The sequence below is a fragment of the Marmota monax genome, unplaced genomic scaffold (assembly GCF_021218885.2).
Source record: "Marmota monax isolate L192 unplaced genomic scaffold, Marmota_monax_Labrador192_F-V1.1 WCK01_AAM20220418_F8-fsc00004, whole genome shotgun sequence".
Taxonomy (NCBI): Eukaryota; Metazoa; Chordata; class Mammalia; order Rodentia; family Sciuridae; genus Marmota; species Marmota monax.
The window spans coordinates 28445640-28469817 of NW_026692881.1; the positions used below are offsets into that span (position 1 = coordinate 28445640).

The 24178-nt window shown below is 34.4% G+C and overlaps 1 protein-coding gene across 2 annotated transcripts in view; it reads right to left on the reverse strand.

Annotated features, from left to right (window-relative positions):
• The window catches only part of Ccdc186 (coiled-coil domain containing 186), a 51198-nt gene that overhangs the window by 14353 nt on the left and 12667 nt on the right, over positions 1-24178 (reverse strand). For both annotated transcript variants that reach the window (XM_046450294.2, XM_046450293.2), the window contains 8 exons: positions 22065-22191; positions 17358-17486; positions 15845-16057; positions 14896-15015; positions 9365-9469; positions 8732-8830; positions 8487-8573; positions 7167-7309 (listed from right to left, as the gene is read on the reverse strand). In XM_046450294.2, the coding sequence (XP_046306250.1) occupies positions 7167-7309; positions 8487-8573; positions 8732-8830; positions 9365-9469; positions 14896-15015; positions 15845-16057; positions 17358-17486; positions 22065-22191 (1023 nt within the window). The remainder of the gene's footprint in view (positions 1-7166; positions 7310-8486; positions 8574-8731; positions 8831-9364; positions 9470-14895; positions 15016-15844; positions 16058-17357; positions 17487-22064; positions 22192-24178) is intronic.

The window sequence follows — 24178 nt, forward strand, 5'->3', positions numbered from 1 at the left end:
TGTGTGGTGGTCAAGTGACCCCAATTGGAGTGGGGGCGGAGCGGAACTGACACCCGTGCCCGCAAGGTGGGCAGACCTGCGACCAACCTGCAGATCAGGCCTAGTGGTCCCCGGGCGTGGTAGGAGAGGCAGGGCAGAGCCTTCGCCCCACCTGCAAGGTAGGCAGACCTGCGACAGAACGGCGGATCAGGCCCAGGGGTCCGCGGGCGTGGTAGACACCTCACACCAATTGGAGGAGGGGCAGAGCAGAGCCCCCGCCCGCACCTGCAAGGGAGACTTTTCAACTATACAAGAGCAATATAAATATATAGGGGGGGAAAAATTTCAAAAAAACAACAGTTTCACCAAGAAGAAAGAAACGCAAGCAGTATGAAAAGACAAGGAAAGAAAGGACTACAAGCAATGCAGGTCAGCTCAACTTTAGAAGAGGTAACAGCTGCAGCAGATGGAATGTCAGATAAAGAATTCAGGATATATATGCTTCAGATGATCTGGAGTATCAAGGAAGAAATTAGACAGCAAAATCAGACAATGAAAGATCACTTCGACAAGGAATTACACAAACAAATCCAGGAAGCAAAGGATCAACTATACAGGGAGATAGAGGTTATAAAAAACAAACAAACAGAAATCCTAGAAATGCAGGAAGCAATAAACCAACTTAAAAACTCAATTGAGAGTACTACCAGCAGAGTAGAACACTTAGAAGATAGAACATCAGACAATGAAGACAAAGTATTTCAAATGGAAAAGAACATAGACAGCTCAGCAAGACTGTTAAGAAACCATGAGCAGAACATCCAAGAAATATGGGATAACATTAAGAGACCAAACTTAAGAGTCATTGGGATACAGGAAGGTATAGAACTCCATACCAAAGGAATGAGCAATTTATTCAATGAAATAATACGAGAAAACTTCCCAGACTTGAAGAATGAGACAGAATCCCAAATTCTAGAAGCCTACAGGACGCCGAATGTGCAAAATTATAAGAGATCCACACCTAGACACATTATAATGAAGATGCCCAACATACAGAATAAGGAGAGAATTTTAAAAGCTACAAGAGAAAGGAAGCAGATTACATTTAGGGGCAAGCCAATCAGGATAACAGCTGATCTTTCAACACAGACTCTGAAAGCTAAAAGATCCTGGAATAACATATTTCAAACACTGAAAGAAAATGGGTTCCAACCAAGAATTGTGTATCCAGCAAAATTAAGCTTCAGGATGGAAGATGAAATTAAAACCTTCCACGACAAACAAAAGTTAAAAGAATATGCAGCTAGAAAACCATCTCTTCAAAACATCTTCGGCAAAACATTACAGGAAGAGGAAATGGAAAATAACAATGAAAACCAACAGTGGGAGGTAGGACAGTAAAGGGGGGGGAATAATCAAAGAGGAAAACAAACCATGTTTAGTAACATAAATAAACAAATATGGCTGGAACAACAACCCATATCTCAATAATAACCCTAAATGTTAATGGCTTAAACTCACCAATTAAGAGACACAGGCTAGTAGAATGGATCTCAAAACAAGACCCAACAATATGCTGCCTACAGGAGACGCATTTGATAGGAAAAGACATACATAGGCTGAAGGTGAAAGGTTGGGAAAAATCATATCACTCATATGGACTTCGGAAACAAGCAGGAGTGTCCATACTCATATCAAATAAAATAGATTTCAAGCCAAAGTTAATCAAAAGGGATAAAGAGGGACACTACATACTGCTTAAGGGAACCATACACCAACAAGACATAACAATCATAAATATTTATGCCCCAAACAATGGTGCAGCTATGTTCGTCAAACAAACTCTTCTCAAGTTCAAGAGTCTAATAGACCACCATACAATAATCATGGGAGACTTCAACACACCTCTCTCGCCACTGGACAGATCTTCCAAACAAAAGTTGAATAAGGAAACTATAGAACTCAATAACACAATTAATAACCTAGACTTAATTGACATATATAGGATATACCACCCAACATCAAGCAGTTACACTTTTTTCTCAGCAGCACATGGATCCTTCTCAAAAATAGATCATATATTATGTCACAGGGAAACTCTTAGACAATATAAAGGAGTAGAGATAATACCATGCATCCTATCTGATCATAATGGAATGAAACTGAAAATCAACGATAAAAGAAGGAAGGAAAAAGCATACATCACTTGGAGAATGAACAATAGGTTACTGAATGATCAATGGGTTATAGAAGACATCAAGGAGGAAATTAAAAAATTCTTAGAGATTAAGGAAAACACAGACACAACATATCGGAATCTATGGGACACATTGAAAGCAGTTCTAAGAGGAAAATTCATTGCTTGGAGTTCATTCCTTAAAAAAAGAAAAAAACAACAAATAAATGATCTCATACTTCATCTCAAAATCCTAGAAAAAGAAGAGCAAAACAACAGCAAAAGAAGTAGAAGGCAAGAAATAATTAAAATCAGAGCTGAAATTAATGAAATCGAAACAAAAGAAACAATTGAAAAAATTGACAAAACTAAAAGTTGGTTCTTTGAAAAAATAAACAAAATCGACAGACCCTTAGCCATGCTAGCGAAGAGAAGAAGAGAGAAAACTCAAATTACTAGCATACGGGATGAAAAAGGCAATATCACAACAGACACTTCAGATATACAGAAGATAATCAAAAATTATTTTGAATCCTTATACTCCAATAAATTAGAAGACAGTGAAGGCATCGATAAATTTCTGAAGTCATATGATCTGCCCAGATTGAGTCAGGAGGATATAGACAACCTAAACAGACCAATATCAATCGAGGAAATAGAAGAAACCATCAAAAGACTACCAACTAAGAAAAGCCCAGGACCAGATGGGTATACAGCAGAATTTTACAAAACCTTTAAAGAGGAACTAATACCAATACTTTTCAAGCTACTTCAGGAAATAGAAAAAGAGGGAGAACTTCCAAATTCATTCTATGAGGCCAACATCACCCTGATACCTAAACCAGACAAAGACACTTCAAAGAAAGAAAACTACAGACCAATATCTCTAATGAACCTAGATGCAAAAATCCTCAACAAAATTCTGGCGAATCGGATACAAAAACATATCAAAAAAATTGTACACCATGATCAAGTAGGATTCATCCCTGGGATGCAAGGCTGGTTCAATATACGGAAATCAATAAACGTTATTCACCACATCAATAGACTTAAAAATAAGAACCATATGATCATCTCGATAGATGCGGAAAAAGCATTCGACAAAGTACAGCATCCCTTTATGTTCAAAACTCTACAAAAACTAGGGATAACAGGAACATACCTCAATATTGTAAAAGCAATCTATGCTAAGCCTCAGGCTAGCATCATTCTGAATGGAGAAAAATTGAAGGCATTCCCTCTAAAATCTGGAACAAGACAGGGATGCCCTCTCTCACCACTTCTGTTCAACATAGTTCTCGAAACACTGGCCAGAGCAATTAGACAGACGAAAGAAATTAAAGGCATAAAAATAGGAAAAGAAGAACTTAAATTATCACTATTTGCAGATGATATGATTCTATACCTAGCAGACCCAAAAGGCTCTACAAAGAAACTATTAGAGCTAATAAATGAATTCAGCAAAGTGGCAGGATATAAAATCAACACACATAAATCAAAGGCATTCCTGTATATCAGCGACAAATCCTCTGAAATGGAAATGAGGACAACCACTCCATTCACAATATCTTCAAAAAAAATAAAATACTTGGGAATCAACCTAACAAAAGACGTGAAAGACTTATACAATGAAAACTACAGAACCCTAAAGAGAGAAATAGAAGAAGATCTTAGAAGATGGAAAAATATACCCTGTTCATGAATAGGCAGAACTAACATCATCAAAATGGAGATATTACCAAAAGTTCTCTATAGGTTTAATGCAATGCCAATCAAAATCCCAACAGCATTTCTTGTAGAAATAGAGAAAGCAATCATGAAATTCATATGGAAAAATAAAAGACCTATAATAGCAAAAACAATGCTAAGCAGGAAGTGTGAATCAGGCGGTATAGCGATACCAGACTTCAAACTATACTACAGAGCAATAGTAACAAAAACAGCATGGTACTGGTACCAAAACAGGTGGGTGGACCAATGGTACAGAATAGAGGACACAGAAACCAATCCACAAAACTACAACTATCTTATATTTGATAAAGGGGCTAAAAGCATGCAATGGAGGAAGGATAGCATCTTCAACAAATGGTGTTGGGAAAACTGGAAATCCATATGCAACAAAATGAAACTGAATCCCTTTCTCTCGCCATGCACAAAAGTGAATTCAAAATGGATCAAGGAGCTTGATATCAAATCAGAGACACGCCGTCTGATAGAAGAAAAAGTTGGCTACGATCTACATACTGTGGGGTCGGGCTCCAAATTCCTCAATAGGACACCCATAGCACAAAAGTTAATAACTAGAATCAACAAATGGGACTTACTCAAACTAAAAAGTTTTTTCTCAGCAAAAGAAATAATAAGAGAGGTAAATAGGGAGCCTACATCCTGGGAACAAATCTTTACTCCTCACACTTCAGATAGAGCCCTAATATCCAGAGTATACAAAGAACTCCAAAAATTAGACAATAAGATAACAAACAACCCAATCAACAAATGGGCCAAGGACCTGAACAGACACTTCTCAGAGGAGGACATACAATCAATCAACAAGTACATGAAAAAATGCTCACCATCTCTAGCAGTCAGAGAAATGCAAATCAAAACCACCCTAAGATACCATCTCACTCCAGTAAGATTGGCAGCCATTATGAAGTCAAACAACAACAAGTGCTGGCGAGGATGTGGGGAAAAGGGTACACTTGTACATTGCTGGTGGGACTGCAAATTGGTGCAGCCAATTTGGAAAGCAGTATGGAGATTTCTTGGAAAGCTGGGAATGGAGCCACCATTTGACCCAGCTATTCCCCTTCTTGGTCTATTCCCTAAAGACCTAAAAAGAGCATGCTACAGGGACACTGCTACATCGATGTTCATAGCAGCTCAATTCACAATAGCAAGACTGTGGAACCAACCCAGATGCCCTTCAATAGACGAATGGATTAAAAAAATGTGGCATTTATACACAATGGAGTATTACTCTGCATTAAAAAATGACAAAATCATAGAATTTGCAGGGAAATGGATGGCACTAGAGCAGATTATGCTAAGTGAAGCTAGCCAATCCCTAAAAAACAAATGCCAAATGTCTTCTTTGATATAAGGAGAGTAACTAAGAACAGAGTAGGGACGAAGAGCATGAGAAGAAGATTAACATTAAACAGAGATGAGAGGTGGGAGGGAAAGGGAGAGAAAAGGGAAATTGCATGGAAATGGAAGGAGACCCTCAGGGTTATACAAAAGAATATACAAGAGGAAATGAGGGGAAAGGGAAAAATAATACAAGGGGGAGAAATGAAGGTCAGTAGAGGGGGTAGAGAGAGAAGAGGGAAGGGGAGGGGAGGGGAGGGGGGATAGTAGAGGATAGGAAAGGTAGCAGAACATGACAGTCACTAGTATGGCAATATGTAAATCAATGGATGTGTAATTGATGTGATTCTGCAATCTGTATATGGGCTAAAAATGGGAGTTCATAACCCACTTGAAGCAAAGTGTGAAAGATGATATATCAAGAAATTTGTAATGTTTTGAACAACCAACAATAAAAAAAAGAAAAAATGTACAATATTTCTAGCAATTAGAGACCTGCAAATCAAAACTACATCAAGATTTCATCTCACTTCTGTCAGAATGGCAGCTCTTAAGAATACAAACAACAATAAGTGTTAGTGAGGATGTGGGGAAAAAGGCACACTCGTACATTGCTGGTGGGACTGCAAATTAGTCCAGCCAGTATGGAAAGCAGTATGGAGATTCCTTGGAAAACTGGGAATGGAACCACCATTTGACCTAGCTATTCCACTCCTCAGTCTATACCCAAAGGACTTAAAAACAGCATACTACAGGGACACAGCCACATCAATGTTTATAGCAGCACAGTTCACAATAGTTAAACTGTGGAAGCAACCTAGATGTCCTTCAGCTGATGAGTACAGCAAATTCTATCAAAAGTTTGTGAAAAGGAGAAAAATACATTGGTAGAGGAAGATCCAAAGAGTTTTGATTTTTTAAAAATATGATCATATTTAAATACAGAAAGAAAAGGAAAGTCAGCAGAGATATATAAGAGATATGGGTGGGATAAAAAAGGAATAATCAAGAAAGGCCTTGCGAAGGCAGAAGAGCATGGATCCACAACAGAAATAGAAAGAAAAATTAGGTCAGAGAGGAGCAGGAACATTTCTTCCATAACAGAAGCAAAGGAAAGAAAGAATGCAGATATGGGCAGTTCAAAGGACTAATAGCAAGATGATGAGAATATTGTCATCCGACAACTTCTATTTTTTTTCTATAAAGAAGCAATCATTTGCCAGGAGTAGAGGGGTAAAGGGGAAATCTGAAAAGTGAGGAAAGTGATCAAGTTTAGAAGAGATGCTAAGAGAATTGGGTAGAAGGCTCCGATCAAAGACATGTAGTAGGAACAGAAATGCATAAATATTCCTAATTGAGGTCAGTGACCATGAACTTCTGTGGTGTCAATCTGGATGATGGTTGAAATTACTTCAGCACCTTGGGTGTGTGTGAGGTGCAAAAAAGAAGACACTGTTTGAATTCAACCTCAACTGAGGCTCTGCAAGGTAATGCCAGAAATGGAGCTTAGTTACACAGTTTTATAAGAAGACAAGGAATAATGTCAACTCATTACATTAAAAGCAATGCACATTCAAAAATCTAGATTTTGATACTCTTCAAGATTTACCTTTTAGAAGGAAAAAAGTATTCTACATAGTTAATGGAATTTCAAAGTTGAAGAAACTAAATAAAACCAATCTGTCTTATAAATTGTTATTGCAAATTATATTAGGGAATATAAACTTTGATTTTTATAATCCATTGTGGGAGCTCAAATATAGTCCAAAAAAGTTCAAGTGAAGAGAGAAAAATTTTGAATTGTAGCTAGTAAAACTGTAAAAATTGTTCTTCACGCAATAATTCCATTTAAAAATATAATCTTGAAATAGAAGTAAAAAGCTTGTTTATCAACACAGAGATGTTGTTAATTTTGTACCTTTGAAGCTGATCCTGTATCTGATCTGCAATTTTCACTTTATCCAATAAATTCTGAATTTCAGCTTTTTGGCGATTAATAATTTCCTTGTATTTCGACAATTCATCTTCTGTTCTTAATCGTTCATCTTCTAGACATTTTGCCTATTAAATTATCGTAACCAAGTTAAACTACAAATAATATTTTCTTATTCCTTATAAACTATTTCAGATAGTGGTTACATATTAGAAATCAAGGCTTAATTCTAAAGCAGTATTAGTTCATATGAAGAAAATACAATAGGAAGTTAATGTCCTAGATTTCAAATGCAGATTTCTGGTGATTCAGTCATGAGAGTTTAAGCATGTCACTTTATTTTTTACTAATTTTCATTTATTCATCTGAAAAAAAAAAAAAGGATCTATCTTCCCCAACTACTTCAAATAACTGACATGGAGAACAAATAGGAAGGTATATGAAAAACTCTTTGAAAATTATTAGGTGATTCCAGATTCAAAGTGGTAACTGAAAGGCCGATTATGATACCTGTGATAATATATAATATTATTCATAATCATATTAAAAGGTAAGGGACATTACCATGACAATTAAAGACTTCAAACAGTGGAAGAGATTTAACAGGCTGTTAGAAATGCAATCTTTACCCAACTAAGACAATTAAATATACCCAAGGAGAAACAGATAGTTTTCTTACTATTTTCTGGCACTCATAGTTCTTAGATTCAACTATCTTTCCAAATGATTTGCTAAAACAACAATCTTTAGATCAAAGGCCCAAGGATAAGTTATAATCACAGCAAATATGGAATGGAATACAAATGTTTGGCAAATACTTCAAAGAAATTAACATGGAATATACTTTCATTTCAATGAAAGTCAATTATATTACCAGAGAATTGCTATTGTGCTCCTCTGAGTTCTTTTATTTATTTTTTTATTTTATAAAATTTCTTTTATCTCCCTTTCTCTTTCTCTCCTTCCTACTTCTCCTTCCCCCCTCCCTTCCTTCATTTCTTCCTTGCAATACTGGGAATTGAAACCAAGAGTGATCTATCTACCACTGAGCTCCACCCCTAGCCCTTTTTATTTTTTATTTTGAGACAGGGTCTCACTAAGTTGCCCATACTAGCCTTGAACTTGCAATCTTCTTGCCTAGTCTCTCAAGTAGTTAGAATTATAGGTGTGGGCCACTGCATTCAGCTATTTTGAAAAAATTTCTATGTAACTACCTTTTCCCCACCCCTTCAAAAATCAGAGTAAATCCAAAGTTAAAGATATTTACCCTTCTTCCTCTGGAGTCATAACTAAAGATTTGATTACCTTTGTCCTCAGTGTTCGCAGTTCATCCATACCCTCTTTAAAGGTCCTCTTCAGATCTTCCAGTTCCTTTATTTTGGCATGATGCATCTTTAAAAGAAACCACAAATCATAATGCACTAAACTACATCTAAAACTTATCGCCTACTTGTTCCAAAAGGCTTTAAAAGTAGATAACAACACCTACTCTGTCTCTCTTTCTGTATTTACTACATAGTCTAAGATATTCAAAGAGCAAAAGTATTCACCTCTAGCTGGTCAGATTTTTCTTGCATTTGTTTTTCAAGTTCTCCTTTTGTGACTCTAAGTTTTGCATCAAGCTCATTTGATTTAATTTCTTCAGACTCCTAATGGAAGGAAAACAGGGAAAAAATGATGATTTTTAAAGCTTTATATTTTGAAAAGCTAAGAAAGTTTTGCAGCTGAGTTTACTAATTGTGAAACATACAGCTATGTACCTAAAATTGAACAATGCATTGAAAGATTTTAAAAGTCAATTTTGCATGAATAAGAATAGCATATTATATAACATAATAGAAAGTAGTTTCTTCTTTAAAGTTTTAAATTTCCTTGCATTTTTGTCCTTCTGACATTCTCTACAAATTTCACTTGGTTAAAACTGCTCTAATAAGATCCAAAGCAGCAGGTAGTTTAACAGAGGAATTAACCTGCAACTTGTTTAACTGTTCTATCAAATCCATTCTATACTTCAGATATTGCCAATACAGAAATTTAATGAAACCGGAATACTGACATTTCGTATAATTTATTACACACAGTGTGTCTAAGTGCCTCACACCCAGACAGGGAGGTAACTCAAATCACGTGCGAGAATGGCTTCCCACAATTTATTACCAATCTACTTGAAAAGCTCAACATACCTGATATGTTTTTATCATATCCTGACAGTTTTGTCGTATCTGATCTGCTTCTTCCTTTGCTTGTGTTAACTTTGTTGTTGTGTCTTTGAGTTTATCTTTGGTTTCCTGCATTGACAAAGAAAGACAAAGTTGGCCACAATGACACAAAGAATGGTAAAAAAGTAACCATGGAGTAGGGAAAGTTCTTACTGTACCAAGAGGTGGTATACTATTGTTGCAATAATATTTTATGTTTCTAATAGAAAGTTAAATGGCCTACACAGTGAACTGATAGCCATTAAATAAAATTAGTTTTCAGCAAATTACCAGAAGTTATTAACCAGATAAGAAAAGCAAAGCGTCAGATAGTTCTTTGCATACCCTTATATGAAAGAGAGTATTTTGGTTTATGGCCATGATATCTATTCAAAACTGCATTTTTAAAAAATATTTTATTTTTTAATAGTTGTACACAGTATCTTTATTTTGTTTACTTTTTTTTATGTGGTGCTGAGGATCAAACCCAGGGCCTTGCAAGTGCTAGGCGAGCGCTCTACCACTGAGCCACAACCTCAGATTTCAAAACTGCATTTTAATTAATAGATGCTGCAATATGGTTTTGTTCCTTGCCGTTCTCCTAAAATGGCAATTATAAAGATTTTTCTGGGCTATTCTCATCAAATTCAAGTACTTTTTCTCATTTTTATCCTTTTCTTACCTGCTCCTTGACCACCCCTGACTCTTTAAATATCCTAATTTTATGGCCATTACAAGACAATATTCTCCTCCTTTTCTTCTTTCTTCACTTTTCCTTTCTACTCTTGGGATTTTCAAATATACAACCCTTGCTCTACAGCTTTTTGTAATCTCCTGCACAGACCTGATTTAGTGCCATAGTTTGGGCTACAGTGAAAATTTTAAATGAGAGCTTAGGTATCTTCGTCTAGTAGCTTCAGTTCACAAAGTTGTAGATGCTGCTACTCTGCCTTCCCACAGATGGAACCCAGGGATGGCTTGGATTCTAACAACTGATATGCTGTATTGAAGGTTATATGTTTACCCAATTGAGTATAAAGCTTCTGGACAGCAACTAACTCAGTACTTATCATGTATTAATTGTTCAATTGATGTTTATAGAAGTAATGAAGGAACTCCTAATATGGATCTTTTGTTCTACTCAGTTTGGTTTTCCCACAGCAAATACTCACTTTTCTTTTTTCCTTTTTTCCTGCTATTCTAGTTGGAATACCTTTCCCATCATTTCTTGAATCCTTCAACTTGCTTCACACACATTTCTGCTTCACACACTGCTTTCTATATGTCATTTTAAAGAAACACATCTACTTCTGAGTTGCTGGTCTTTAATTCAACAACAACTAAAGCAGCATTGACATGTGGTAGATACTCGCTTCATCTACTTGAAAAATAGCAATTAAGATATTCCTATGTGCCAAACAAATATTTATTAAATAAATATTTGAACAAAGGAAAAGAATCACAGTGAATGTGTTTAGGCTAAGGTATCAACTGTGTTTCATTTGTTCACTTATTATTAACTGAGTGAGCACCTATTATGTACTAGTTACTGTTCTATGCACTGAGGAAATAGTTGTGCAAGAAAATGAAAAAAATCCCTACTCTCTTTTTTAATTTTTTTTTATTTTAAGAGTTACAAAAACTTTTTATTTAAGAGTTAAATAAAAAATAAAATACATACGTAAATGATATATTAGGTATAAGTGCTAAGAAATAAAAATAAAGCAAGGACATGAGAAATTTTGGGGGAGGTACTGAAAGTTTAGATAGGGTAGTTAGGGGCTTACTGAGAAGCTGACAGGAAAAGACTTGAAAGACATGAATTGGGGGGATTTGCTGAGGAATTGGATATGGTAACTGTGAGAAATCAAGGATAAATTCAAGGTTTTTGGACTGAGCAACTGCAAGGATGAATTGCAATTTATTGAGATAGGCAAGCAATGGAGGGAAGGGCGCATTATCAGTTCAGGTTTAGAAGTGTTAAATTTAAGATGCCTCTAAGTTATTGAAGGTGTCAGATGTCAAGTAGTCAGTTGAATATGTGAATCTGGAGTTCTGGGCAGAGGTTACGAATCTGGTAGTCACCAGCATGCAGCTCTCTATTGCTGTTTTCAGGTACACTAATCTTGTCTTCTGCAGTGCTAATCTGTTGTGAAGTCTATCCAATGTATTTTTCAATGTATTATGTGAATTTGGTCTTTTTTCTATCTTCCATATCTCTCCTTATCACAGTCATGCTTTTATTTATCTTCTTGAACATATGAGAGTATATTTATAATAGCTGTTTTAACATCCTTGTGTCTTATCCTACATTTCGTATCATTTCTAGATCTGTTCCTATTGATTGATTCTTGCTTTATTCTCATTATGGGCTATATTTTCTTGCTTTCTTGCATGCTGGTAGTTTTCCTTTGGCTAAACAGTGAATTTTGTGCTCTTAGGTCAAGATTTTTATTAAATATTTTTGGACTTTGTTTTAAGGCATAGCTAATTTACCTGAAATAAGACTGCTTTTAAAGCTTTATAAGGTGGGTCCATAACAAACGTAGTGTAAGGCCACTGGTCCCCCACAACTAAAACAATATCTGTTTGGGGCCTGCCTACTTGCTGCCCTGTGTGTAAAGAGATCTTATCTCTTTGGCTAGAGGAAACAAATAGTTCCTAGCCCTGAGTAACTCTAGGAATTACTGGCCATATTCCTTTCTGATCTCTGGAACTCTGTCCTCCCTGTTCTCCACACTTTCAACTCTCTCTCTTCTCTTCAGGGGGACTGCTGGCCTCTATTTAGGTTCCTTTCATTGTAACGCAGCCTGGAAACCTCCTGGCACTGTACGTCATTTGTTTCCCTTCATTCAAGGATCACTGTCTCATGCTGCTTATTGTCTCAAATCTAAAAACATTCACTTCATATATTGTTTCATTTTTTTTTTTTTTTTTAGTTTTAGAAGATGGAAGGGTAAATCTGAACGTGCTTATTCCATAATATAATAGAATATAGTCAACAAAATAAGGTAATAGTATAGAAAAATTACAGAACAGAACATAGAATATAGCTTAGTAGGTGACATGAAATGGCAAAGCTAATTTAAAGTGAGCTCTAGCTTCCATTAGTGGGCCTTATGAGAAAACAAACCATTTAGGAATGAGACTATCACAGACAACACAACCACCTTGGGAGAAGAGCACATTAAATGGCAAAGTCTTGCTTTAGGTGACCTAGTGGAAGGAACATGTCATAAAATATATCAATCCTGGTAATAAATTAGATCTCCTGCATCCTGTTGGTCTGGGTACTGCCTCCATACCAGACTCCATTATTCTAGCTTTCTCTGAAGCATAATTGTCTGGCAAGTACCCAGAACTGCCAAATCATGTTGCCAAAGAACACATTTATTGCCAGCCACACCTATACTTTGGTGAAAACATCTTATCCTGAGACCAGGCTGGTGAAAAGGTAGGCCACCAGGTAGATGATCAAATACATCAGATACATTGGGGGAAGTCTTCCTTCTTTATTCATTACACTCAAAATAAAAGGCTTTGTTCTAAGAGGTAAGGCATTAAAAATGATTTTAGCTAAACCCCAAAGAAGTCTTAAGGGAAGGGAACAAAATAGTTTCTATTTGATCTGATGATCTGGGTGTCTAGAGTACCTAGGCTACACTTCAGTTCTGGTAGTATGTCCTAGAGATCTGTATGCTTTGACCCAGAGATTCCCTCTCACATCTATTAGGTAACACATAAAATATGTAAGCAAGGGTGTAAGCAGGGGTCTATCCCAGACCCTCTCTGAAAGCAATGACTGTGTACAGAACTAAATGCTTGCTGGGAAGAAAAGCCTTACTTTAAAAGAACAGGTAAATATTGATTTTCACATACCAGGCTAGTATGGTTGTTATTTTCACTTTCTAGCATCCACACCATGTTACCTTACAGATGTCAGCCTTAACCCACTTTTCTAATGCACTTACAGAGTATTTGGTTCCATCTATCTCAAGGCTGTCATTAAGAATCAGATATCGGGCTGGGGATGTGGCTCAAGCGGTAGCGCGTTTGCCTGGCATGCGTGCGGCCTGGGTTCGATCCTCAGCACCACATACAAACAAAGATGTGTGTCCGCCGAAAACTAAAAAATAAATATTAAGGAATTCCCCCCCCCCTCTCTCTCTTCTCTCTTTTTTTTTTTAAAAAAGAATCAGATATCACCCATTCTCTAAATATACAGAGCTCATATATTTGTAAAGTTTTTCACTCCTCAATGCTAGTGTTCCAGTAAGTTTAAGGATCCTGTCTCTTTTGACAATAGATGAAAATAAGGAAGGTTCCTCAAATATTAGATATTAGTCCAAGTATTATGTTCATATCGTAAAGCAATTCAGGCAGCTAAAAACCATTATTGTCCATGTGGATTTGGAATTCTAATTCCTCATTCTGAAAACCAAAAGGAAGGGAAATAATAAATGGCTCAGCCCTGGAGACCTCTAGGGATTGCTACCCTGTTCCTTTCTGGCATTTCTTTCTTAGCCTTGGTAGCTTCTTCATATACCTGTGCAGACTTAAGGGGAGTCTACTGTTCTGCAACCTATCTTTGACCATTGTAGACTACTCTCCCTACAGTCTTCTCTGATGATACTAACATATGAATACCCAAAGGCTATTAAAAATACTGATTTGGAATTATTTAATATAGTAATCCAGGATTATAGTTTTAAAGGATATCATTAGGCTTATTTTTGAAAGCCTCAAAGTTGATATATTTCTATATTACTCTTCTATTCAAGTCACATTTCAGAGTTGCTCTTTTACTTAATATCAACTACAGACTTTTATTACTTTGAGTATCAGCTCATTTAGTGCTTAAAATTATGGCATCTGGTACCAACTTTTATAATTATTTTTAATTATATTTATTTTTTATTAAAGTGATATTTGCAGCTTGGTATTGTGGCATATGCCTGTAATCCTAGAGAAATCGGGATGCAGAGGCAGGAGGATCACAAGTTCAAGGGCAGTCTGAATAATTTAGCAAGACCCTGTCTCAAAATAAAATTTAAAAAGGATGGGGTACGTAGCTCAGTGGAAGAGCACTTGACTAGCATGCATAAAGCCCTAGGTTTAATCCCCAGTAACACCAAAAAAGAAAACAAAAATAAAAACAAAAAAGTTAAGAGAACTTATGTTTATTATTTTATTTAAATAGCATCACTGATATTTCTAAAAATTTCCAGAGTTTATTTTTGATTTTGATAACTTACACATACTCGTACCTGGCCCCCAACTTTGCATACAAAATAAAAATGCAATAAGGCAAATTTTGGTGTTGTAAACTACAAATAATAAAATTTAACATTTCAACCCATAAGTAAATCATGCAAGAAAACCTCTTTTTCATAATCACCAAATATTCAGGTCCAAACTATCCTGTAGGAGTCACTAAAGCAAGTTCCATGTCTCCTTAACTGCTATTGCATTCACTCCTAATTCTAATTTCTATTTCATGGTGTTACAGTACTCACCTTGTGTGAATCCATTTCAGCTTTCAATTTATTTTGGGCCCACTTTACTTTAATGATTTGAGAGCTGATATCTTCCTTTAATTTTTCTATTTCTCTGATGAGTCTAGTTGTTTCACCTTCCTAAAATAATATCACTAGGTCATATTTTTCACTTAAACAATCAATCATTTGTTTATCATTTATATCCCTTCAAAGTAATCCGTTCAACATCACTATAATTTAAGGGCTAATACACTATGGCCCTTAGGCCACAAAACTGATTAGAAGGCAGTAAAATTCTAAATTTAATTAATAGACATGAAGATGATTAATACCTATATTTTAACTAATTGGATGTGTTGTGAGCACAAGCACATGTATATGATTCTTCTTAACTGGTTGACATTAAATATTAAATTGGTTTTGCAAGAATTTCTGAGAATTGATAACAATATTTCTGAATTAAAAGACATTAATTTAATTACTTAGTTAACTCAGTAAGTAAATAACCTAGGATAGCATCTAGGAAGGATATGTTTTTCTATAAGAAAAGCATAAGTTCTACTCTATAGTGAATAAGTGCTACATTAAGAGTCTGTCTGAATAGATATGTTTCTGTCTAAAACTATTCACATGTAACACAACTATGTACATATTTTACCAAAACAGTTTTCTTTGAGGCACAAGTTAACCCAATATATGGATTTTAAAAAGAAGATCTATTAAAAAAAGTTATCTAAAATTTATCTAAAAAGATCAAAAAAAATATCCAATAAACATGTGCCAATCATTACCTCATCTTTTCCCAGAAAACCTTTTTGCAGGCAAGTAATGAGATATTATAATTTCTAAACACTCATGTTCTTAGAAGGTTAATAACAATAACTTTGAGTGTTTAAACCATGCTATCATCATTTGACTGGAAAAGCAAAGAATAAATTTCAAGTAAGATACAATGGTACAATCATACCTTTGCTTCATATAGCTGCTGCAACCGGCCTTTCTCCTGAGAAAGCTGCTTAATTTTGTTAGTGTTTTTCTCAAACTCCTTATTTGCGTCTCTAAGTTTCCTCTCAAGGATCTCTTTTTCCTTTCGAAGGTCTAAAGATTCCTTCTCACCTCTTACATACTTCATTACCATTGCTTCTTTCTCTTGGCGTGCCTCTTCACATTTCTTGTTGGCCTTTGAAAAAAATATTATCTAGCATTAATAAAAAGATTTTAAAATAAAAATATATTAAAATAAATAATGTTTTCCTATATCACCAATGTATTTTTTATTCGTGCATTACATTCTAAGCTCTTGTGTCATAAAATTTTGAGATAAAAAGAAAAATTCAAAATTATAGAAAACAATACGATACTAATATTTGCTATTATTCTTTCCAATTCCTTTTACTTTGGCTGATATTTTCCATGTATGCTCCCAGACCTGCTATCCTACCCTTTTCTGTCCCATCCTGTGGCCCAGGAAAATGACTGTCATAGACCACATCAACAAGTTCCCTTACCCTCAAACTTCCATTTGGGTTCTGCCAGCAGGAGACATTAAACAAACATTCAGCAATGAAGGCAGAGTGAGGTCTGACTTCTCTAGAATCACCAGAGGTAGCCTGAAGACACTAACTCCTGTCAGGTGGCCTCTCTATACAACTATTCTCTCTGGATTGCCCTGATTTTGGAGCTCCAGAAGTGTAAGTTAAATAAGCTTCTTTTCTTTATGGAGTACCCAGACTCGGGTATTTTTTTAATAGCAACACAAAACAGACTATACATAATATGTGTGACTTGTGCATGCACAGGAGGTACGAAAACTAACCAAAATATCAATAATTAGCTATGGAACAACGAATGGGATATAAACAAATTGAAGGCAGGGGAAAAAATTATAGATAAAGAAGGACTTTCATTTTTTATTCTGTATACTTCCTTGACTTATTTTTAAATAATTAGAAGGCATTTATGTATTGTTTTAGTATCTTTGTTTATTTATTTATTTTTTTTGAGATGCTAGGGATTGAACATAGGGCCTTATGCATTCTAGACAAGCATTCCACCACTGAGCTACAGCCCAGCTCTGCTTTAGTTGTTTTTTTTTTTTTTTTTTCGGTGCCATGGATTGAACCCCAAGGTGCTTAGCCACGTCACCAGCACTTTTTATTTTTTATTTAGAGACAGGGTCTCACTTAATTACTTAGGGGCCTTGCTAAATTGCTGAGGCTGGCTTTGAATTTACAATTCTCCTGCCTCAGCCTCCTGAGCCACTAGGATTATAGTCATGTGCCATTGTGCATGGCTCTGCTTTAGTATTTTTTTTTTTTTATAATTCTGCTTTAGTATTTTTGAAAGGCTGATTTTATATAAATAAAATTAATATTCTTAACACACCATTGATGTCAAAAAGCCTAAAAGAGTTAGTTTATTTTAGTAAATAATGGAGTCACCAGACTATAAAGTTAATAATTTAGGAACATGAAAAATACCTGGTCCATCCGTTGGGCCATCTCTTTGTGTAATTGCTGAATTGCATTTTTAGCTGCAATGTCTTGAGCTACTAGTTTATCTTTGGAAACTTTAACTTCTTTATTAAGTTCCTCTATTCTTGATTCTAACTGTAAAGAAAATTATTCCCAGATCATTTTCATTGCTATAACAAACAGACCACTAATACTTCAATAAATAGTATGTATATAGTACAAAGAATGTAATGAATATATTTTAATCATTGGAATCAATAGCAATATTTCTATATCTCATTGGAATTGTTAGCATAAATCTGAAGAGAGTAATACATTAAAGTATACATATGGTACCCTGGAGCATCCACTCAGGAATAACTCAAAGAAGTATAGTTAAATATTATGAAAGAAATTTAAATATTACATTAGAAAATATTCAATTAGTTGAAAAGAAAGTAGAGGAGAAGAAGAGGGGAGAAATAAGACAGAAAATGAAAAGCAAAATGGTAGACGTGAATCAATGTAAAATATCATATTAAATGAAAATGGATTATATAATCATATCAAAAGGTAGAAACTGACAGATTGAAATAAAAAAAAAAAAAAACAGGATTCAACTATATGTTGCCTCCAGGAGACAATTTAGGTCCAAAGATAAACTGAAAAGAAAAGAATGCAAACAGTAATCATAAGTAGGAGCGATTACATGAATATCAGACGAAATTGAATAAAATTTAAAAAGTGTTACAAGAGATCCAGAAGGACATTTTACAATGATAAAAGGATCAATCCATTGAGAAAAATCAAAAAGATCTAACACATATCTAATAACATAGCACCAAAAAACTTGAAGTAACAACTGAACAGAAATGAAGGGAGAAACAGACAAATCAATAAGTCAGAACTTCAATATGCTACTTCAAAAGATAGACTCAACTAGGCAGAAGATTACTGAGGAAACAAGAGAGTTCAACTAACTAAAAAACAACTGGATGTAATACAACACTCTACCCAGCAACAGCAGAATATACATCTACTCAAGTACACATGGAATGTTCCCCAAGATAGAATGTGTGCTGGCTTTACAAATAAACCTCAGTAAATTTAAAAGATGGAAATCATACAAAATATGTTCTCTAACCCTAACGAATTAAAATTAGAACTCAGAACAAAGAAATTTGGGAAATTCACAAGTTTGTGAAAATTAAACAACATAATCATAAATAACCAATGGGAAAAAATCACAAAGGAAACTGAAACTAGTTAGTGAATAAAAATGAACACATAACATACCAAAACTTATTTGGTGCATTTAAAGCAATGTTTAGAAGAAAATTTGTAACTATAGTGACCTTTATTAAAAAATAAAAAAGATTCCAATTTAATAACCTAAATTTCTAGTATAAGGCAATGGAAGAACTAATTAAACCAAAAACGGAAGAAGAAATAATATAGAGTGGAACTTAATAAAACAAAGAATTAAAAAACAGAAACAACAAAACTAGAAGTTGATTCTTTGAAAAGGTTGACAAAATTGACAAACTTTTAGCTAAATTGAGAGAAGACTCAAATTACTAGAATTTAAAGATGGACATTACTACTGACCTTAGAGAAATAAAAAAAATTGTGAATGAATATTACAAATATTTAACTTAGAAAAAATGGAAAATTCCCAGAAAAAAAAATCAACTATCTAACTAGCTCAAGAAGAAACATAAAGTTTCAATAGACCTGTACAAGTGATTTCTTAACCAGAACAGCAACCAAAAAAAAAAACTATCCACACCAAGAAAAATTCAGGTACAGATGGCTAACAGGTAAATTCTACCAAACATTTAAAGAATACCAATTCTTCTAAAATTCTTGTCTTTAAAAAAAAAAAGAAAAGAAAAGAAAGAAACTCCTTTCAACTCATTCTATTTACTCCTAGGTATATACCCAAGAGAAATGAAAATATGTCCACATAAAAACTTGTGTATGAATGCTCACAGAGCATCAATTGATGAAAGGATGAATAAAATATTTATTCATACAATGGAATATTATTCAATCATTTAAAACAACAAAGTACTGATGCATACCTCAATTTGAAAGAAACTCTGAAAACACTGTTACTTAATATATGATTCCATTTATATTAAGTTTCCAGAAAAGGCCAATATATAAAGACAAGATATGTTGTTCTCTAAGTCTAGGGATGAGGGTGGTATTGGAGGCAAATGAGTGACAACTAATAGTGGTGGGGTTTCTAAACCCATGGTGAAGGTCACACAAATTAATAACCATTGAATTATACACTTGAAATGAGTGGATTGTGAGGTATATGAATTTTATCCCAAAAAACTATTTTAAAAGACCTAAACATTACATGTGTGCTGATTTTTCTTATAAAAAACTATCTAGAGACACTACCAACAGAAATACAAACCACAGATGGATGTAATGGCACATGCCAATAATCTCAGCTACTTAGGAGGGCGAGGCAGGAGAATCACAAGTTCAAGGTCAGAACACGCAACTTAACAAGACTCTGTTTCAAAATAAAATAAAAGGGCTGAGGATATAGCTCAGTGGTAGAGTGCTTGTCCAACATGCTCAAGGCCCTGGGCTCAATCCTCCATGCAGCAATGCTCAGGGGAAGATAAATGATAAAGAGGACTTTGATTTCATTAGTGGATTAATCTACTGATAGTTGAATGGACAAATGCAAGTGGTGGAAACTGCAGGTGGTGAGGCAAGGTTGGAGGAAGTAGGTCACTGGAGGTGTGTTTCTTGTCCCAAGTTCCTTCCTCTTTCTTTGCTTCCTGGCTGCCATGAGATGAGAAGCTTTCCTCCATCTTGCTCTTCCACTATGATGTTCTGCCTCATCTTAGGCACAAAGCAATAGAGACAACTGACCATGAACTGAAACCTCTGAAACTCTGAGTCAAAATAGACTCTTTCTCATTTAAGTAGTTTATGTCAGGTATTTTGGTACAGAGACAGAAGCTGATTGTCAAAACAATATGGGCAACTTAAATTTTTTAACTTATTTTTTTGGTATGGGGAATTGAATCCAGAGATGCTTTTCCACTGAACTACATCCCTACCTCATTTTTATTTTTTTTAGACAGGGTCTTGCTAAGTTGTGAGGATGACCTTGAACTTGTACTCTCTTGCCTCAGCCTCCCAAGTCACTAGAATTACAGGTGTGTGCCACCATACTTGGCTATAACTTAAATTTTCTAGTAGTTACACTTTAAAGAGCAAAATGAAACAGGTGTAATAGTTTAAACTCAATATACCTTTTCAATGTACAGAAACATGAAAAAATGAGCTATTTTATAATTTTTTGTACTAAGTCTTTTAAATTAGCTGTGTATATTATGCTTATAGCACCTCTCAATTTGGACTAATCACCTTTCATGTGTTCAAAAGCCAAATGTGGCTACCATACTGGACAGTGCAGATCTAGAGATAAAATTAAGAAAGAATATTGTACTAGACTTGTTTTCTATTTAAAAAGTATAAAGTTCTTTAAATGCTAGCAAAAGAAAGATGAATCCAACATTCTTTTTTTTCTTTTAAAGGTACAACCTTTAATATACTTGGGAAAGGAAGCTCTGGTTTTGTCCCATCTGTTCAGTCTGAAGATTCTGGTCATCAGCAGTTACCTGACTATTGGACCCAGACTATTATTATTAAATCTCCTTTATACTTTAACCTTCTTAAGTTTGGTTTACATATGGTAGTCCTACAGCACATAAAAATCAGTATTAAATATCATACATAAAATCTTACAAATGTATTCACCTTCAACTGTGAAAAGATGCATTAATTGAATACCAAAGCATAAACAAGTGAAACCTGTATAATTTTTCATTATATTGTCACCAAGTATTTTCTGCTATTTTCATTATACAGCTTTCTGTAAAAGATGAAATGAAAGGAAATAACAGTCATGTGCTACATAATGTTTCTGTCAATGATGAATAACAAATGATTCAACATGGTTATATCACCTAGTGATGTTGTAACCATCTTAGTTTAAGTAGACCCTAAGGATGGTCACACAGTGACAAAATTGCCTAATTATGTATTTTCTCAGAACCGTCCTCATTGCTAAGTTATTATACTTTAATGACTAGAATGCTTCTCATCCTGCCCACAGAAGAAAATGCAGCTCAGAAAGATAAAGAGCAGCTCAGTTTTGTTATCAAGTCTAAGTGGTTACTTTGTTGATTAGAGAGTTCATTAAAAAAGAAGAAAGGAAAGAACAGGCTAAGAGAGCCAGTTAGCTCTGTGATTATACACAATCACATTAGAACAAATCTTCACAGCATAGTTTACAAAAATACTGAAAATAGAACCATACTAGATTTTAAGTATAAAAATATCCTAATGCCAGATATAAACTTTTAAGTATGTATAGTATAGCTTCTTACCTTGATTGATAAAAATGGTCTAGTGACTGTCAAATCATATTGTCTTTATTATTTTGAACATAATGTAATATATTCTATTTAGCAGAATAATCACACATATAAAATATTTACATAAAATAAAATAATTCAAGCTATGATTCCTACACTTCATAAGAGAATGCTTTAAATATGAGTAATTATGCATTTAAAACATGATTTAATTTACAGAATTTCAATTTATATATAAATTTTCAGGAATGTGTTTATTTTATAAATTATCAATTAAAATTTTATAAATATGGTATTCAAAATTTTTTATCTTTTTTACCTGTTTAATTGTGTTCACATGCTGCTTCTCTGTTTCTGTTCTTTTTTTTAACTCTTCTCTTAAATTGTCTTTTTCTGAACAAATGTCTAAGATGAGCTCCTGATGCTTCTTATTTTCTTTAATTAACCTAAATATAAAAGGGTAGTATAGATAAAACATAATTAAAAATGGATACACAATGAAATGTGGGGTGTTTGTAGATTAGGGTGTAGATATCTATGATTATATTGGGTTAACATTCCAAAGTAATCTTTTATCATAAAGTATCATGTTTACACAAGGATAAAATTCCTTAATGATACATTTCTCAGAACTGTCTTTTTTTTTTTTTTTTTTCAATGCTGGGGATTGAACCCAGGGCATCATGCCTGCCAAGCAAGCACTCTACCATTGAGCCACATCCCCAGCCCTTTTAAGGCTCAAATGCTTCTAATCCTGTCCACATAAGAAAAAGCAGCTCAGAAAAATAAAGATCAACTCAGCTTTGTTATCAAATATTCACACTGTTGATCTATGCATCAGATAGTCTGCAAAACATTCTTTTAGCCAATCAGGTGGTTAATTTTTTCCTAGATATTTCAAATCAAGTGACATATAATCAAAAAAAGAAGATCATGTCCTATTATAAACAGGCCTTTGGCCATCTCAACTATGAACAACTTTCTTTCAGCCTAGGAACCCCTGGGATAAGTGGTTTGTAATCAAGAGCAATTTTATCCCTTCAAGCATCTGGAGACATTCTGGATTGTCACAATAAGGGCAGGGGTTGCTACTGGTGGTTGAATGGGTGGAAGTCAGAAAGGCTGCTAAGCACTCCAAAATTCAAAAGACACCTGTACCTTTAACAAAGAATTATCTGGGCCAAAATGGCAATAGGGCTGAGATTGAGGTACCTTGCTTTACATTTTAGAAATATTTTAATGATATACTAATAGTTATATAAGTGTAGTCAATGTAAAACAAAGTTTAAGCAGAAATTTCATCTTAAGTCCCCCTACAAAGACAGAAATAAAATCTTAAAAATTGCCCACAAAGGAATCTGAACTATAGGATACCTAAGAAAGTAAACAACTATTATTATAGGATTGTTAATGCTACTAACTATAAGTTTACTGCACACTATTTGCTAAGTTAAAATTTAAAAAAAAGAAAAAATATATTATTTTCTGAGGGATGGTGGCATACTCTTGTAATCCCAGCTATTTAGGAGGCTGAGGCAGAAGGCTCTCAAGTTTGAGGCCAGCATGGGCAACTTAATGAGTCCCTGTTTCAAAATAAAAATAAAAAGGGCTGGGGATATAAGATGAATAAGTTCTGGGGATCTAATGTACACCAGAGGAACAATAATTAACAATACCATATAATATACTTGAAATTTGCTAAGAATAGATCTTAAGGGTCCACACCACATACACATACCCCCAAAAGTATATTTGTAAGGTGATGGATATGTTATCTAACTTCATTATAGAAATCAGTTAACAATGCATATCAAATCATCATGTGGTACACCTTAAATATATACAATTTTGTCAATTACACTTCAATAAAGCTAGGGAGAAAAGGAAAACAGGAATGGATATATAAACAAAGACATCTGAAAACAAATGCATTTATGAACGTTTCAATCAAAGGAAATGAAAAGTAGTTTTCTTCATGAAAAATTAAAATGAAGGCAAAAGAAAAGAAATTTTAGTTGTTTAAGAGCTGACCTGAATGAACAAAGCTTTTACTTGGAATTGAAAATATTATGTTTATGATCAACCTCACTTTAAAGTAACATATGACATTTGTACAATGCCTAATGCCCACAAAAGTCCCATCTGGTAAGTACCCCTCATAGAGATGAAAAATATTTGACTCAAAAGAGGTTTATATAGTTAAGGTAACACTTGCAAACAGCAATGGGAATCTTCCAACTCCAGGTTTCTGATCAGAATTGTGCTTACCCCACTGCTCTGACAGGATGAAGCAAAAAAGAAGACTCGACTTTTTACTTTTTATTTTTAGATAAGTTCAGCAATTTGTAATTAGTTAATTTCTATAACCACATTTATAAAACCTCTGTAGCCAAACTAACAAGGCTTAGATTATAATCTTACGTTGATTGCATG